Source organism: Bombus fervidus, chromosome 2 (assembly GCF_041682495.2).
Source record: "Bombus fervidus isolate BK054 chromosome 2, iyBomFerv1, whole genome shotgun sequence".
Taxonomy (NCBI): domain Eukaryota; kingdom Metazoa; phylum Arthropoda; class Insecta; order Hymenoptera; family Apidae; genus Bombus; species Bombus fervidus.
Genome location: NC_091518.1, coordinates 19762308 through 19781054, shown reverse-complemented (window position 1 = coordinate 19781054; position 18747 = coordinate 19762308). Strand labels below are relative to the sequence as shown.

Here is an 18747-nt window from a genome sequence, read left to right as displayed (position 1 = left end):
TTCGTATTTAACGAGTTACGTAATATTTTCACCGTAACTATTTTGATTCGTGGAAAATAATGAATCCATTGTAACCCTACGCTGAATGGACACGGAGGAAGGATATTAATTAAATTTTTTCAAACGCGATTCATTGGCATCGTTATTTTTAATCCCGTTATCGGTCGATGTAACACGCCCACTCGTTATTGTCGCGATTTATCGAGCCGGCATAGGTCATCAACGACAAACTTGGTCAAGCCCGAGAATTCATTTGCGAGCCCGAGTGAAAAAATAAACAACGGCCTTTGTTATCGAACCAGTTTGCGATGTTTGGCCTGCTACGTGGCGCATTAACGTTATTGTACTACCGCGTTTTCCAATATAATCGCGTTTCGGCGTTACACGATGTTGCCATCGTCGACGAAAGCGGACGTGCAATTTGCAGTAACTCCAAACGACAGGTAGTGAGCTCGATCACGCAGAAGTACGGTCAACCGTTGATCCACCGTTGGTGGATATCGAGCTGACCGACGTTTACGCAGCAAGGGCAGACGCATTTCGTGGTGGTTTGTAGACATTAAAAAAAAAAAAGGGTAAACATTTAAAGAGTAAAAAATACATATCGAAAAGTACATAAAAGAAAAAGTTGAAAATGTAAAGAGATTATCCTCGTCGAAAATAATTCGAGGACGAGTACGAGTTTCCGCATCTTCGATCGCAATCTGCGTGACATAACCGTACATAACCGTAAAACGTATTTACGAGCATCCTCCGAAGGGTCTCCACTGTACCAATTTACCACAATTGTGAACTATCACGTCGGTCTTAGCAAACTTTAGTGTAATTTCTCCGCAACCGCATACAGCGAATGTCTCGCTGCCGTGTCGAGTTTCTGCTCGATCGGGAATACGCGCAGAGAATATCGACTCAGAACGGAGGTATTCAAAGATATCGATGTAAAGAATCGAAAACAAAAAAATAAAAAGATGCGAAAAAGTAAATAGAAAAAAAAAACGAGGAAAAATTTACGACACGATATCAAACGACGGAGAAATCGCACAAAAATTGAGAAAACCATAGAGCACACGCACAGCTGTATATATCAGACAATTTTTCGAACAAAAAACGATGATCAAAACATATTATAACTTTGGCTCCGACGACGAAATGTCTTTACGAACGTGTGCTACATGAATACACTAAAAGTCACCACTTTGCCACTGTCACAAAACCACCACCACCACTTGACCATCACTATCACAAAACCAAGCCCCCGGCCCCCTCTAAAAAGCCTCCGACATATAGCACTGAGCCTCGTGTCCGGGGACGTAGTAAAGGGCCGACGACGGCCAGCCCCGAAGGAGGCTAAACACAGAAAACGACGTGTCGACTACGATGCGACCGAATTAAAACGCATTGTGCATCTAGCCCAGCGCATGTAAGAACGAAACGACTGCAGCATTTTAGCCACGACGTGACGTGCCGTGGCCCCGTTCTCGGTATGCCTACATATTCATTTTTTCGAATATCTAGTTATGATATATCGACCTTGGAAAACCGATTTTCTCTTATTTTGTTAATATTCCAAAAACTGGTACCCAATTCCCCCGGCCACTTTTGCGTATGCTATTAATCATACTTATAGTAACCGTAGTTTGATGATACTCCGTCCTAGATGAAACTCGGCATGCCTTTGGCACGAAAATATTTTGTTCCGCTCTCTTAATCCAGGACCGAATTTTCGACTGCGCAACTTTAGTCGGCATCGAGTTTTTGCTTCCTGTTATTTATACTTGTGCGTGCCTTTAACGATCCGTTGAATGTACAGCTTTGGGTATCGTCGGTAATCTACCGTGTATTCACCAGAGAACGACCGGTTCTCGTTGCTTAAGCGAAGCATTTAGAATTTAAATATTTTTTTCCACGAGATCGTAGTGAAACGACTATCTCCCTGAAATTGAATTCAATAACGTTATAACGGATCTTGATCTATCTCTTTCTAATTCTACGAATTATCCGCTATGAAATATAAAACTTGGGCAAAGTTCCTGAAAAAGTTCAGACAGATAAAAATTCGATTTCAATCTTTTACTTTGAACGATACATTTCGCGAGTATGCTATCGCGATTTGAATAATTCGCTCGTCTCGTTTCAAAAGAAATAGTTGCCGCGGCGGGTACGGGCGATCGTTAAAGTAAAAAAATTGATCGACTGAATTCGATCCAGGCTAAATGGGATCCGATAATAGCATACTTTGCGAACGCGAATATTGCAAACGACCATTCCAACGGGAGTAAAAAGAAGTTAAATTCCGTGTTCAGAATTCGTGTCACTGGTAAAGCACAAAGCATGCGGCATCGGGCATGACGTACAAAATTACGTGGCACGAAGCATGCGATTGTATATGCTGATGCATGTATACGTGTGTGCGTGTGTGTGTATGTATATTTTGTGTGTGTACATTTGCGAAGGGAGCGCGCGCGCGCGCGCGCCTATCCGCTAAGTCCACCCACGTATTTTCCAAATCCTGCACAACCACCGCATGCCGAGGCACGAAACTTTTTTTCTTCGCTTCTCCATATCTACTTTATACACTTTCCACTTATCGTCTTATATAACCTAAACTTGGTACCACCACTACGATCCTATACGGTTCTCTTTGCTAATGTTGCCACAACCCTCCTTTTCTTACGGTATTTCGCCAGTCACTCTGACCTCTCCTTCTGACCCCTCCGCACCCCTTCAACCCAGTAATGCTTAACGTTGCCCCAATCCAGGAAAATTTTTTTTTTTTTTTTTTTTTTAGAGAAGAAAAAGAGAAAAAATGTAACCTGTCCATTTGTAATCGGTTTACGCGTATTGCTACATTTATAACGTACGCTATATTGCTATATGCGGCGAACATCGGCGAACAGAATATTCTTTTAGCGTTTATAAAAAAACATTTTTTGCAAACATCAGAGAGTAGTAACTATATTTTATACCGATTAATGTTTCGTTAAAATGTAGAGAAATAATGTAAACGTTTTACATTTTGTAAAATACGATATATTTTGTAGTATATGATGTATATTTTACGCTTTTTATCGGACGCGTTGACGGATACGTGAAATATGAGAAAATTAAAGTGTAGAGGAGAAATGTTTCAAAAAATGAAAACGACGAAGGGGAATTTCGTTTTCAAAAAGCGGAAACGAGATGAAAAGACGACGCGAATAGGAGAAAGCAGTAAATCGTTTTAACCAAGTAGAGGAAAAAGGGGGGAGAAGGAAGACACGAAGGAAAGATCGATAGTTTAAAATTAGCGAAACTCTTGCGACAATTAAATTACACGGTTTCTTGCTGAAGGCAGCCCGTTGAATGTTAACGAGGCTAGCTCGTGCATCGGGAAACATCGGAATCAGGCTGGCAATCGACACACGCCAGAGTCGCGAACATTGTACAGATAAATCTGCCGAGCGGCAAAGCATTCGCCAGGCGGAATTACAGAGAGGCATTTACCGGCCGAAAATGAGCAAACGGAACGGAGAACGGCGATAGTATTTCCGTGTTCCAAAAACAAAAGCAGTTAATCTCGAATACCCGGTCGTAGATCGCTTAATCCACGTTTCGCCGATGTTCGCGCAATGTGGCCGACGCCGCGATGGAATGCCACTTTGGTGCCTGGAATGCGGTGTAACGATCGTAATCACCTAAGATTCAGTTACGGAGGAATGTTTCTCGGGCCGGTATGTGCACGCTCGAGGCCGCGCCGAGGAATTAGAGGAACATAAATAGGTGCGAATTCCGATCGATCGCGGAAAATTCGCCGTCGATCGCGAACGGATACGTTTTGTGTCAGCGTGATTAAAACGCACGATCTGTCCCCGCGTTCGATAAATTGTTCCAACGTAGACATTCGTCTACAGTTCGGTTATTATTTTCGAGAGATACAACTCGTTCCTCGTGGCCTCGATAGCTCGTACCATACTCGAAAGGATTTTTGCGAGAAAGATTATGGACGTATGGAAAGTAAATCGCCGAAACGTCGATAGCATCGACGGATAAACGCAAGAGTTTACGAGAACTCGACGACGATTAAAAAGCGGATGATGCTGCATACGGAGGACTTTTTCTACGTCCATAAGAGACGATTATAAACGCTGCACACGCGCAACGGTTCAAAGTATTGTCGTTTTCGATCGCGTCTGATAATCGGCCGAATTGACTCAGTCACTGCGGCCGACGATTATTTCAACGCCTAGCTCGATTATGCCAACGATTTTTGCAGCGCAGAAACGCACCTTAAGCCGATCTATACCTACGTAGAATAGAATAGAACGAGAGAGATAAAATTGTACAAAAGCGTTGAATAATGGATAATGTAAATATAGCGATAGACGCCGTGTAGAAGCGGTTTAGGGTGCTAGATACAATGTTTTGCTTCTCTCTACGTCCTTACCCTCTATGACCCAACCTGCCCAGTTTAACCTCGTGACACCTCTGTTCTCCTGAAAAGTCCTCTTAATACCTACCACACAAAACTTGAGTGTCTAATTATTGTATGTTAGAGCGAAGATATTTGTGTTCTTGTTCTCCCGGCAGTTGGATACACAATGCGCGATATTCGGTACAAATGGAACGCCGGCCTACAGTCGGTCGGCATCTCGAACGAGGTGGAACTACCGCAGTTTCGCGTGCTCGGTCACAGGCAACGACATTCAACCATACACCTATCTACAGGTAGATATCCCCCTCTTATTAGTTCTTCCTTCTGAACTTCGTCCAAAAGGCTCGCGCAGATGATTAAATAATTATTGACTTATTGTAACATAATTGTCACACGCGTGTACACGCCGTTATATACAGTACGATATGTGTGAAGCGTTGTTTTCTTTCCTTTTTATAATTCTTATTTTTCTTCAACATGTATATATTTTGACATTTTCTTTTCTTTGTTTTTAATGTATATTTCTTTTCATTTTTTTTCCTGTTTATTGACTCGCACCGATATGCACCGATCACCGTTTCGCCTTCTATCGCGAACACAATCGATCGTTCCGATCAAGGAAGAGCTTACCCGTTAGGACGAAACCGTCCCCGGGGCTAACTCATTCGACCAACCGACCGATCGACTAATCAATCGACTTCATCGATCTTTAAATCCACGGAACAAAGGACGAAGACGAACTCTCCCAGTTCATACGAATCCATCGTTTCCGACTTAATCCTCTATCACGGGTCGGAAGTGGACGACGTACTTATTTCACTTACGATCGATCGTACAATCTTATCGTCAGTTTTTCTGTGGTAACTATACCGTATGGTAACTATCTCGATACCGTGATTCGAAAGAAGAAAATAATACCGAGTCAACTTCCGACGAATCATCCACAACATCAAATCAAACCGACACGACGGGCTCTCAGCAAAATCCAAAGAAAAAAAGAACCGTACGACGTTACCGTCATCTTTTTTTCTCGATCGTCTCCGTCGATCGAAAAGATCGCACGAATCAACTACGAGACCACTACACCAAAGAAAATGAACAAACAAACGAACAGCTAATAAATTCCGCTTGCACGTCCTCCTGCGCTCGTGTTCGATCTTTATTGTCCCCCCGTTAAATGGTTCTCTCGTGAGAAACGCAAAGAATAAGAACGAATGGATGGGACAGATAGATAGAGGAAAGAACGGAGAATAGAACAAAGAGAAAAGAACGAAACGAATAAAGCGAAACACGCACAGATTGAAAGAGAAACAAATAAAGAAACATTAAACGTTAATCAAACACGTGTGTGTAATAAGAAAGAGAGGGAAATAAAGAGAGCGGACTTGTTGGGGTTTTGACGGGGGTGCGAGGTAAGTGGAGGCCCCCTCGGAGCTGAAACGCGTTTGAGGGCTTCCGCGAAGGTACGTACCAACCGCGGGGGGTCTCTCTATTTTTTCAGTCGGATACACGATGAGGGACATCCGGTACAAGTGGAACGAGGGCCCGAACAGCGTCGGTGTCAGCAACGAGGTCTCCCTGCCTCAGTTCAAGGTCCTTGGTCATCGTCAACGAGCCATGGAGATTAGTCTAACTACCGGTAACGTATGAATAGAACCCCACCCCCACCAACAATCAAAAAAAAAAAAAAATAATAATTCAACCCTCGCTTTTAACGGTATGGGTAAGGTGGAGAGACACGTTTGCGCTATCCGATGTCCGCAACCACGATGTCGCTCGCAGCAACGTTACTCTACGTTGATCAATCGTCGATCGATCGATCGATATCTCTCTCTTTATCGAGATCTGCGGCCCTCTATGCAGATACATCACGTTGCTGGATGTGAAATCCTTAAGCTCGTTTCGTCGTTGCTTTTCATTGTCGTTGCGATTCCTAGAGATTTTACGTATTTTACGTATAGTGATTTCTAGTGATTCTACTGTTGCAAATAATTCCTAGAGATTTTGATCGTGTACTCTTAACGAGTCCAAACGGTCTCGATTATTTCTAACGATCCCCGATGATTTATTCCTAACAATTGCTAGTGAATGTTAGTAAATTTTATTATTCCTCATGATGCCTAGCGATTTCGATTATTTTCGGTAAATTTCCAACGATTTCAATTATTCCTAATAATTACCAGTTTTCGAACGTACGCTTCGATCGTTTTTTACGTCAGTAACGATCTTCCGATGAGTCTGATGTCGAAACTGTGCTTCTTCATTAAGGCTCGAGTTAATATCCTTTGGTCGGAAGACAAGCGGTGTAATCGTCGTTCGCGTCGCTACCAACGCATCACGCGAGTAATCTCACCACAAGACACGCCATCGTTACTCTCTTCCGCGCAGCATCTCTTCTTTGAAGTTCCATCTGCTCGGAGCTAACGACTGAGCTCATAACCGTGGGATCCGAGCAGCAATCAGACCTTCCGAGCAAATCCCATTTTCCTCCCGTGAACGTCGTTGATTCTTCTTGCGATTCGTAACGGAGAAGACGTAAAGCGAGAAGAGCTATAAACCGACGGGAATTCGCTGGGCGAAAAGAAGCAGCGAGGCAACAACTCGATTTTCTATCCACGCCGATTCCTCGTTCCGTCTTTTTCGCCTCGCTGCCGACCCCGCATAAACCTCTTTTCCTCGAGCACACGCGACATCCTCTTGTACTCTCGAGCACACGCAACAGATCTATCAACGCCGCGAAAACTTTGCTTAACATCTTGCGACGCGTATCTGTCTGACGTAACGAAGGGGAACGACGAGATGGAGAGAAAAGGAAGAGAAAGAAAAACAAGAGGAAAGGGAAGAACGTTTCTCCTTGCCTTTCGTAGTCGATAAGCATCGTAAAGAAGGCAAAGAGGAAAACGAAAAGAGAAAGAGAGAGATATCGATTCTAGAGAAGGGAAGTATAAAAATGAAAAGGGGCCAGAGTGAAAGAGAGACATGAAAAAAGTAACGACAACTAAAGAATAGAAAGAGACATTTCATGGCGCCTCTCCGTCCCCCTATCCTAACTGTCGATCTTTTCATCGTAGGAAATTATTCGCGGCTGGCCTGCGAGATCCAGTTCGTACGGTCGATGGGCTACTACCTGATTCAAATCTACATTCCTTCGGGCTTGATCGTCATTATCTCGTGGGTGAGCTTTTGGCTGAACCGTAACGCGACCCCCGCTCGGGTGGCCCTCGGAGTAACCACTGTGCTCACCATGACCACCCTTATGTCATCGACGAACGCGGCGTTACCGAAAATCTCCTATGTCAAGTCTATCGACGTTTACCTAGGAACGTGTTTCGTCATGGTGTTTGCCTCGTTGCTCGGTGAGTACTCTTACGTGCTCTTCTATAATACGTATGTACAAATATTGTTCGTTCTATATCGTTTATCTTAATCTTCGTATCTGGGAAATTTTATACCGCGTCACGATTTCTCCGTGAACAAAGGAAAATTCTCTAGCGTATAAGTTCTCTCGGTAGTTGTATATATATGTGTGTATCTTGTTTTATTGTTTGCGTGGGATCTTTGTCTTTGCAGAATACGCGACGGTGGGTTATATGGCAAAGAGGATTCAAATGAGAAAGAATCGGTTCCAAAAAATCGCAGAAAGTATGAAGACAGCGAGGGAGAATCCAGGACCACCTGGAGTACCTGGTGATCACGGAGATCACGCGCCTAAGCAAACTGTGAGTGTAACATCGACCAATCTGTCGCGCCCCATTCATCTTTCTTTCCGATTAGAATATTTCTGTTGCCATCGACATTCCATACGCGTTATGCCTTTAGCCATGTAAATAGTTCGATCGAATTGATCGAATTGAAGAAAGAAGCAATTTCTAGCTGCGCAGTAGAATAGCGTTATTATTACTAGCAATCACGTTAGTGCTGCCACGTTACTTTTGCTAGTCCAGCATTGCCTTTTTATCGTCGTATACCATCAATTATTTTCGCTACTTTTTCGCAAGTTTCAAGTTTTAACGTCATGACACGACACTTTCGACCACGAGGATCAACCGTATAGTTTGTTCGCGATAACCAGAGGTTCGATCCTCGCCGTGCACCAACATGAAAAACAGAGGGACGAAAAAACGAGATATTTTTTTTGTCGTTCGAAAAACGAGTGAGCCGCGAAAGGTCAAAAGCTAAAAGGTTCTCTGAAAAGAATTCCCATTCGGTCGTGTTACGCCGGTCGGTGGTGGCGGTTCGTGTTCGGACATGCGATGCACTATAAATTTTCTTTTAATCTCGGGGATTGTGAAACGAGAACGAAAAATATTAAAGGGACGAGGGGAAGGCCAGGGGAGAAACGACAGACAGAAAGAAGACTGGAAAGAAGGCGGTGCCGTCGGATGGATTGCATTGCGGTATCGCGCGTAAAATGTCGCCAGGATAAGGCAGTTTAATTAATTTTGAACTGGATTAATTACTCGCTCTTTGACACGCTGTGCGGGTCGCACCGCGCGCGATATAAACAAGAGTCGCTTCGTGTCGCACGGCTCATTTCATCGGCCGGTTTTGCAGCTTCGGAAAAGAAAAAAAAAATAGCACGCGGCAAAGAGAAAAGGAGCGAGGGGCGTTAATGAAAATGACACATAGATAAAAGCACAACGACGTTGCCCCGATGTCTTTCTCTCTGTTTTCTACTTTCAAACATGATTAAACGCGGACACGAAGCTTGCATTAACGCGGAAACCGCTTTGTACATCCGCTAGAATTCCATTACATTTCGAGCCACAGATTGAACGTAAATGAACGGTGGGAAGTAAAGAAGTCGCGTAGATCTTAAAAGTCAGGTGAGTCGTTTGATAGATTTGCGACTCGTGAAAGTATTTCAATACTTGCCATGGAAAACTTTTGCGTATATGTAGATTGAACGTGTTATATGAACACTATATAATATATGTATATCGTATATAAAACATCTTAAAATTTAGCTGTATAATAAGACTCGACTGTCACGATTATACTGTCAAAATGTGAAATCAAACTGAAAATATACGTAAGAATTACAAGATATTTATTCATACATCCACATTAATCCACTACGTGAATAGCCATTTTAAACGTATATTAAGTGTTAAATATGGTCCGATTGAATATTACGATTTATTAATATAGTGGGCAATTGGCTGTTTAAATACTTCTATAATCTCTGCAAAATATACATATGCTATATATTTGTAATCGTGCAAATGTCTAAATGTACTGAATACATAGCTGTACCGAATATTTTTGCAATTTCTATATATATTTTCAGATTTATTTCAAACATTACCAATATAATCGTGGTAATCGGATCTCGTTACAATGCTAATGAAATCTAAGAATGTTTCATATTATGAATACACGTAATGTATTCACAAAAGATTTCTACAAGTATGCAAATACTTTTATGAGTCACTGTAGGATGTGAAATTACGGAAGAAAAAGAGTAAAATATAGTAGAACTCGCGTTTGTCCATCCTCGATGTCGCATGCCAATCTACCAAAGTAAGGGGTTCTCCTCGAAAAAGGACACCCCACGCCGAACTGCCGTGTCTCTTGTAAGTGGTCCCGTGTTGTCCAGGAGGTGCGGTTCAAGGTGCACGACCCGAAGGCACACAGCAAAGGTGGAACACTCGAAAATACCATAAACGGACGAGCCGATGAGGAGGTAGCGCCAGCGCCGCAACATCTTATTCATCCTGGCAAGGATATCAGCAAGCTCTACGGTACGACCGAATATTCATTCTATCTCTCAAATTATCGGCTTATATCGAGATTTTCCTTTTGTACTCCTTTTACGAGAAATTAAAAAGGCATTAAAAAATGAAGTTAAAATATCTGATTCCCTAGGTTACCTATTCTTAAATTTTTAAGCTGAATTGACAGTAATAATCGATAAGTATAGAAAATTCTTAAAACCAGATTTGAACAATTGCATAGCGAATTACATAGAAGAATGTTTCATAGTTGTAAACTAACTCTATTCAAACCTTTACCCACCCACAGTCGTTGGTAAAATTATTCTCCGACAAGAAGCAAGACACCAATGTATTAATAGAAAAATATATTTACATCTGTACATCACGATAATCGCTTTCTTTAAGAAAAAAAAAATACATAATATGAACACACATGTATATGATTTGTCCGTTAAAACAAGTTAACGCATAGATGAATTTTTCTTGTTAGGTATGACGCCATCGGATATCGATAAATATTCCCGCATCGTGTTTCCTGTATGTTTCGTCTGTTTCAACCTGATGTACTGGATCATCTACCTGCACATCAGCGACGTCGTGGCGGACGATCTGGTGCTTCTCGAGGAGGCGAAATAAACGAAGAGAAGGCGACGATCGCGCGTGTACGATGGACGAAACGTGCGGTCAAAGACAGATACGAAAGTATTGGGAACAGGGGATAAAGTCGATTCGCAGCAGGAACTACGAAATAGGTCTAAAAATATTGAAAAAAGAATCAATGTCCCGCCAGGACTAAAAGTCCTAAGAGTGCGACGGACTAAAAATAACGTTGTGATTACTTCGATACGAAGGGAGATAGATAAACTGTACAAGCTAGATCGATATTGGCATCCTGGATCGACGAATAGAACTAGAAAAAGAAGAGCGAAGAAGTTCGAAGCGAGAACGACTAAGGAAGCGTATAGAGATCGGGGTTAGCGATTGTTAATGGCTAACTTGACCGCGAACACTGTTTCGATGTGAAATGGAAAGTGTCGAGACCAAAGACGTCGACGAAGAGGTAACAAACGAGCCGGGCGCCTATGTGCTTCGATCGAGTAAGGGATAGAGACAGCCGCTGGTCAGACCGGTCGGACGACTAAAACGCGTTGTGACTACTTCGTGACATTCCAATCGTAGCGCGCTGATCGTAAATCTCCCTGCGCCTGCGACGTGATCTTCGATTTTACGCGACCCATCGCTGACTCTCGTTCCCATGTTTAATCGCGAAGACGACGCGAGCGTATATTATCCACGATACGCGAAAGATTGAAAGTGGAAAACTTGCGATCGCTGGCGGAGGACAAAAACTAAAAAGAAAAAAAATGCGAACGAAATAGAAAAACAGAGAACAGTAAAGAAAACAAATTCAAAAACTAAAACTGCGATTCCACGAGAGTGCATACATTAAACATTGCCAGTCTAGATACCTAGGTCTTTAAAAAAGAAGAAGAGAATACCTTCGATATAAACACTTGTCAATTTAGCCACCATTATATACATACATATATACATACATATAAATAAATAAATATATATATATATAGTAAAAAAAATTAACTAAACGTAAGAGAGAACACAAAATAAAAGCCCGTCAGTTCGAGACCGACGAATCGAGACGAGGCCGATGGAAAACGAGAAATTCTAAGAACGAGTCGATCGAGAATTCAACGATCGTCGCTCGAATGGCGCTCGAGTGTACATGTGATTGAGCGGAACGACGAAGAATCGCGTGAATCTGCGTGTGCGAGACCGCGTGACTGTGTGTGTGCGCGCGCGCCACTGTCCTACGTGTACAAGTGCGTGCCTTCGTGTGTGTCTGCGTGCGTGCCTATACATGTGTGTATATGTACGTGCGTATGTGCGAGCGTGCGTGCGTACGTGCGTGCGTACGTACGTGCGTGCGTACATGCGTACCTGCGTATCTGCGTGCGTACGCGTGTGTTACTCTACGAGCGCCAGCGCACGTGCACGAAAGAATAAAAAGAGTCGAGGAGAAAAGGTTTTTGTTTCGAACGAAGACAAAAAACGGTTCACTACCGGAGACTGGTGCGACTTAATCCGTTAAGTAAGTACGTTTTAAGTATCCACGTATGTAAGGAGACATACGTGTGCATGTGCCGCGTAAATGCGTTACGTACGTACGCGCATGCACGTTAGGTAATTACGTGCAGACACACGTACACGACTATCCGCGCGTCGACAACACACGAGGTAACGGATCCTCGAGAAGCGTCCTCCCGATGAAATACGATCGATCCTTCGTCTGTATCGAGCCAGAAGAAAGATCGATCGCGACGAATCGCAAAGCATCCCGATGGACGCGGCCGGATCGACGAGCGGAGCGAGCAACAATTTCAACGCGAGTCGCATCATTTCGAGGTAGAGCTGTTTTCTCGAATGTCTTTTTTATTGCCACGAACGTTATGTGTGTCCGTTTCATTTTATACCACTTTTTTACCATTTATAGAACTCGTCGGACGAAGCGACTTTTATATTTCCGTCACTTCTATGATCGCGATCCTCCCTCGGAATCGTGTAACTTCCGTGGAATCGTCGCGGCGCGCAACCCTGTACGTGTTCGTGTACGTGGCTCAACGGGGAGTAACTTTTTAGCTCGTACTACTACGTAGCCGCGAAAAAAAACTGTTATACGTAGAGATCTACTCCCAGAACGTACGATTAGGTCGGACGTAAGAGTTATTCCAATTTTTCGCGAAATTGCAAAACACGAGGTTGGGAGGGGCCAGCCAAGGAGAAGTCCGCAAATTGAACGCGAGCCGCTCCAGGCTGCGAAGTAAGCTTTTTTCCTCCCGTCGTTTTAGCGTTGAAACAGAACACGAAAAGAAAAAAAGAGAAGCGCACCGCGATCAAACGAAATCAAACAGCTTTTTTCTGTTTAGTGGCACGCAGGCGTAGAGAAACGCTTTCGCGAAAACGATTTAAAATACGTCCTCGCTGAAGAATGCGGTAGAAAGGACAGAAGGGAAGAGAAGCGAGAGAGCGACGCGAGAATCTCGAGGAAACAGAAAAGAGAAAAGAGTAAAAAAGATCTCCCTTGAATCGTCCTTCTTTTAATGGTTCTTCTTAGTCGCGCGTCACTCTGCAACGAGTTATTCTCAACCGTAACCGTAAACGCAACATAAACGCTCTTGTTTCCTATTCGAAATACTTTTGACGTCCTATCGAGCAAAACGACAAACGAAATTGTAAGCGAAGAACGGTGTCGCGATGGTTCGTGCGACGCCGTGCATAAAGCACATCCGAGAAAACGAGCAGCGATCGCATTTATCCTCGCGCGTGGATTAGTTTTACCGTCGAACACATGTACACCGCGGCGCGGTCCTTCCGTGGAGAGGCCCTTGGTCTTCCCCGGTAGCTGTTCCGTCGGTACGTTTTTGCTGAGTTAATTAACGCCAATTGTATGCCGTTCTACTTCCGTCTTTTGGATACTCCATGCTGTATGCTCGCATTTTTCCATCCACCATCTCTCCTACTCACTGTGTGCGACCGCGCGCGTTCACGGACACGGACCTTAACCACATCCACGAATGCCAGTGTCGCACACACGAACGAGAATCATCTTGATTCCCCAAGTGCATATACGCATACGTACGTACGTACATGTAACACACTTCTGCTTTCCTGTCTCTCCTTTTCATTTCATCCCTCGTCCCTCTTTCTCTCTGTCTCTTCTGTCTCTTCCAACGTGGTTTGCTGGCTGCAGACTGGGTCGTGGAAGCTTGCCATTCAGGATATCGACCAGCTGACACGCCCAACCCACCCACCACCCTCTATTCTTCTCTCTCCTTCTCACTGTCCATACCTGCCTCTCTTTCGCTCAAATTCTTTCCCTGTCTTTCGCGTCTATCTCTCGATCTCTCCGTTTCCTTCTTTTTCCCGAGCGCTCTCCGCCGCTCTTCTCTACAATCGCCAAACAGTCCGTTTGCCAGACGCTCTTGCTCATTGTGCATTTAATAAGGAGCTTCTTGCCTTGGTACTCTGCGAGAATTCTTTATAAAAGTAGGTAATCTTGCTCGAGGATCTCCTTGGTCGCCATCCCCCTCGAATATACGGAAGAAGTGGCCGAGGGAAGTTCGTGTTTGGCCGTCCCGTTCCACCACCCTCCAAAAACCCGTGCAACTTACGAGAGAACGAATGCCCCTTGATTAACCTCGCCACCACCGTCGTTGTTATCGGCGCGTTGCATTACGCGTTTGCTTGTTATTACGTCGAACGATCGAACGATACACCGTTGAAGGGGCGACGCTCTATCGATCTGTGTCGATCGGGCGAGAACACGATAGTCGAAGCGATAATACGCACCTAAGGGAGATGAAGGCAAAAGGGTCGATCGATTCTGGCAGCGAGGTGGGACGGGACGTAAATTAACATTCTTAACCCTCGTTCGTCTCTTCGTTCTGCACGTATTATGATGATAATTGTAAGTAATATCGACGATACTTCCACGTCCGCCCCAACGGAAGCATTATTACGCAATTTATATATAATTGTACATCTGTTATCTACTTGGAGTCTCTATTATAGCGAAAAAGAAAGGGAAAAGGAACTAGCGTTTTATCGTTGTGATATATTCTACAGTGTCTATATGCATTTATTCATACGTATATCACGTATGCATTCATGCATACCCACGTGTTTGTACGTATGTACGTTATATACGTGTGCCTATTGTTTACGTTGAATCTATGAAGCCGTGTGTGCGCGTGTACACGAGGAACTGGCACGTCCACGAAGGTGACGAGGGTAAGGAGCTCTTCCGTAGCGAGCGAACTATAATAGGTAGTTAGGCTAAGCTACAAGCGAATTATACCGATAGAACGAAGGAAAGGACCTTCCTCGATAATCGTTTCCTTTTTCTCATCTTTTTCTCCATTTTATTTCTCCCGCCATAAACTACAAATTAGATAATAATCCGAGTGCACGAACAGAACACCAAGGAAACGAAACTGTAATAATACAGAAGAGTCGGGAGACCGATTCGGTGAATCACGACAGATCGCAATCGTGTACACTCGAACATTTCCTGTCCATTTCTGCGCGAAATGATTACGTGTGCGTGTATATATATATACATATATATATATATATAAGCTTATTCGATACGTTTCGGCGGAAAGTAAACGCGCGTGAAGGCGGAAACGCAATAGATACGTTCCAAGCGCAAAAAGATAGAGAAATTTCATATAGGATGTAACTCATACCTCGTACGTATATATTCACACAACTAGACACACGCACACACGTCTACCTACACAAACATATATAAATATATATAATCTATATTTTCGAAAGTTCGTTCGAGGAATGTTTCTCTCACCGTCTAGATCTCGAGCACCCTCGAAACACCAGCTTACGCTGAAAACACCATTGGATAACGATTGGCAAGCGAACAAACGTCGATTCGCGACAAAGTGTCGAAACGATAACGCTTGGAACTTTCTTAACGTTTCTCTTCCCCAACGACGCCACGCGTGACAAAAAAAGAAAAAAAACAGAGAAAAGAAAGTTAAAAAAAGGAGAAAGAAATTCTTAATCCGCGATATAACGTCATCACGAACAAGCTGACGCACGTGTTAAAACGTGCCTTGAAAATCGCGCGCCAGTTCCTCCGAACCGACCACGGTCAATTATTATTATTACTATGATTATTATTGCTATTATTATTATTATTATCATTATTATTATTATTATTATTATTATTATTATTATTATTATTATTGATACTATTATACTAATATATATATTATATACATAAACGTTTTAAGGATGAAAATTAAGAAATTTACGACGATCTCTGTCCTCTGGCAGGATAAAAGACAAAAGAAGAAAAAAAAAATGAAGAAAAGAAAATGAATAAGAGAAAAGGTGAAGACACGCGTTACCGACGGTCACCTACGTATATATATAGATATAAATATTACCACGTAATTATATTACCGAAATGAAACGATATCGTTTAATTACCGGTGAGCACCATCGACGCGCGCGCAGGCATCTCGGCATTTAAACGAGACGAAACAAAAGAAAAAGAAAGGATGAAACCAAAACATAAAAAAAAAGAGAAAAATAATGAAAATAGGGAGAAAGAGAAGAAACCTATTAATACTATACAAATCGATCATCTTGTAAATACGAGTTTTATACAGAGCGATTGTATTCGTTAAAGAAAAAAAAAAAAAACAAAGAGTACCTACTGCGAAGTAATATATACATATTATATATATATACATATATATACATATTATATATATATATAAATATATATACGCAAATGTAGTGCACACGAGAATGTGACTGTTCGCACATATTTAGGTAAATCACTTTTAAAGTATAGGAAGAAAAAAAAACAAAAGAAGTAGACTGGAGGCACGTCGGGGGACCGAAGTGAGTACGTACATTCGTTCGTTCGTTCGGTAGTGAGTGATTAACTGGAAAAAATGTTAAATTAGTGTGAGAGGAAGGAAGACAAAGAGAAAGAGAGAGAGAGAGAGAGTATTTAAGTATTTCAAATAAAAAAAAAGAAAAAAAAAAAGAAAACGTAGCGAATGATTGATGCGCGGCGAGCGAGAGTATTTTCCAAAATCGACGAATCGATCGAGAATCGTGCACCAAACAACGTAGGCGACCATACGACCACAATGTTCGAATTAGTTTACGATTTTCACGATTTTTCACGTCTACCCTAGAGAAATTCGTTGGGATATCGAACGAACGTGCAGGATCGAAACGATTCTAACGCTAACGATTCCAAAATAGTACCAAATCAATTACTCGATTTTATACGATCGTTCGAGAATCCTTGAGCCCTATCACGAAGTTCGGGAAACGCATAATTGCTCAAAACGAAACTCCTCGATCGGCGTACCCTTCGGTGTGCACAGATTTTCATTTCGAATCAACGTTGTTTATTCGCGTATAACAGCAGAACAGCAAAAAATCTTGCTCTTGATCTTGTTTCTCATTGTTTGAGGATACTCTACGGAATGTGCACACAGAGAGAAGAAAATGTTCCTATCGAGAGCGTAAAGTATTTTCTACGATAGATCGACCAAGTGGAACGAAGGTTTTTTTCGTCGGCACGATTCGATATCGTGGTCGATGGTCGTCCTCGTCGATGCACCGATATCGTAAATGAACAAGAAATCAAGCCACGGGCGTGCACACGACAAGACCATGTGAGTTCAAATCGCGTTGTAACGAAAACTGCCAACTTCATATTGCAATATACGTTTTAGTCAATCGTGGCGATGCACGGGGGGGAAAATAAAAATAATAAACCAGTCGACGAAACAAATGAATTAGAGAAAAACAAGCACTAAGCGACTAAGGAATTGGAAAATCTGTCTGAACGGGTGTTAAACTCCTCGAGACCTATTTTCGGTTCGACGATCGATCGATAGCAGGAGAATACTCGGAGCAACGTTTCTCCCGTTGTATTTTCGTTGCACCTAGTTCGATTTCACGACGAACGATCCGCGGTTCGCTGCACCGCCGCTTTGCTGTTCGCGTCGACGCACGGGACGAAACGCGCGCAAGCTCAACGATCTCGCGAAACACGACGAACATTTCGATCAACTCCAATATAGCGATGTATCTTCGAACGGATAAACCGTGTTCAACGTGTTTTGTAACCTGTATCCGTTCCCTTAGGTTTCGTAGCCGAACAAAAGAACAAAACAATTTGTATCATCCTGCTCAAAATAAAATTAACACCGCCGGGTTACGAATATATACCATTGGGCGTGTCTGACTACACATACAAACATATGAATTGATTTGGCAGCCAACCTTTTTCATTTAGGAAAATTACAAAGTAGAGAAAAAGAAAGAAAGTGACGGAGAAGAATTTAATCGAAAGAGATACATACGTTCGGAGTAACTCGTTGCTCAAATCTCGATTTTTAAGCGAAACACCGATGTTAATGTGAACATTTCGTTTTAATGTTGCTCGTAGCATATTAAAACAGATGAAAAAAAAAAAAATAAAATGGCAAACATGTGAACTTTGATCGATGGATATTAATAAGATGGTTTACGTTAGACTCGAACAACTATCGAATATTTATAATTTAATTTAGCCTCCCGTTGCTTTCATACCATGCTCTGTGTGTTTATTAGCGAACGAGATTCTTCAGACTTTCATGACCTCGCTTTTTTGCAGTTTATATTGTTCGAGGCTCCAGCGGGTGTAAATCATTTTTACGATCTTAATGGATCTGCTTTAACGCTGTCGCGAGTACGGCCGAGTTTATTCTCCAGGACAGCTTGCATTCTGTTTTTTCGTCCAGTCGCGGGGAGACGCGGTCGCGTTGAAGCGCGTCAACGGGAGTCGTAAATTCCCGTTACGATTATACGAATCGACACCACGAGCAGGGCGATCCCCTTATTTCTTGTGGGATAATAGGGATGTTTGGTTTTGAATATAACTGGAATCTACAGTTATATAATATATATACATTTATTTGCACCAGCCTACAATACTTATTGCGTCGACAGAAATTATTTGACTTCGTCGTGCCGTTTGATTTCGTCGTGTCGGAAAGTACAACAACTGAT

The 18747-nt window shown here is 42.6% G+C and overlaps 1 protein-coding gene and 1 long non-coding RNA gene across 18 annotated transcripts in view; one reads left to right on the top strand and one right to left on the bottom strand.

Annotated features, from left to right (window-relative positions):
* Rdl (Resistant to dieldrin) overlaps nucleotides 1-17954 on the top strand; it is a 91837-nt gene extending 73883 nt beyond the window's left edge. For 2 of the 10 annotated variants that reach the window (XM_072017952.1, XM_072017943.1), the window contains exons 6-10: nucleotides 5913-6050; nucleotides 7483-7767; nucleotides 7982-8130; nucleotides 10014-10155; nucleotides 10619-17954. In XM_072017952.1, the coding sequence (XP_071874053.1) occupies nucleotides 5913-6050; nucleotides 7483-7767; nucleotides 7982-8130; nucleotides 10014-10155; nucleotides 10619-10764 (860 nt within the window). In that variant the 3' untranslated portion in view covers nucleotides 10765-17954. Of the gene's footprint in view, nucleotides 1-4566; nucleotides 4705-5912; nucleotides 6051-7482; nucleotides 7768-7981; nucleotides 8131-9992; nucleotides 10156-10618 lie in introns of all 10 variants that reach the window. The other 8 variants (XM_072017927.1, XM_072017917.1, XM_072017886.1 and 5 more) reach the window with 5 other exon arrangements.
* Nucleotides 1-18747, bottom strand: part of LOC139994931 (uncharacterized) — a 224570-nt gene that overhangs the window by 197766 nt on the left and 8057 nt on the right. The gene's annotated exons all lie outside the window — the stretch shown is intronic.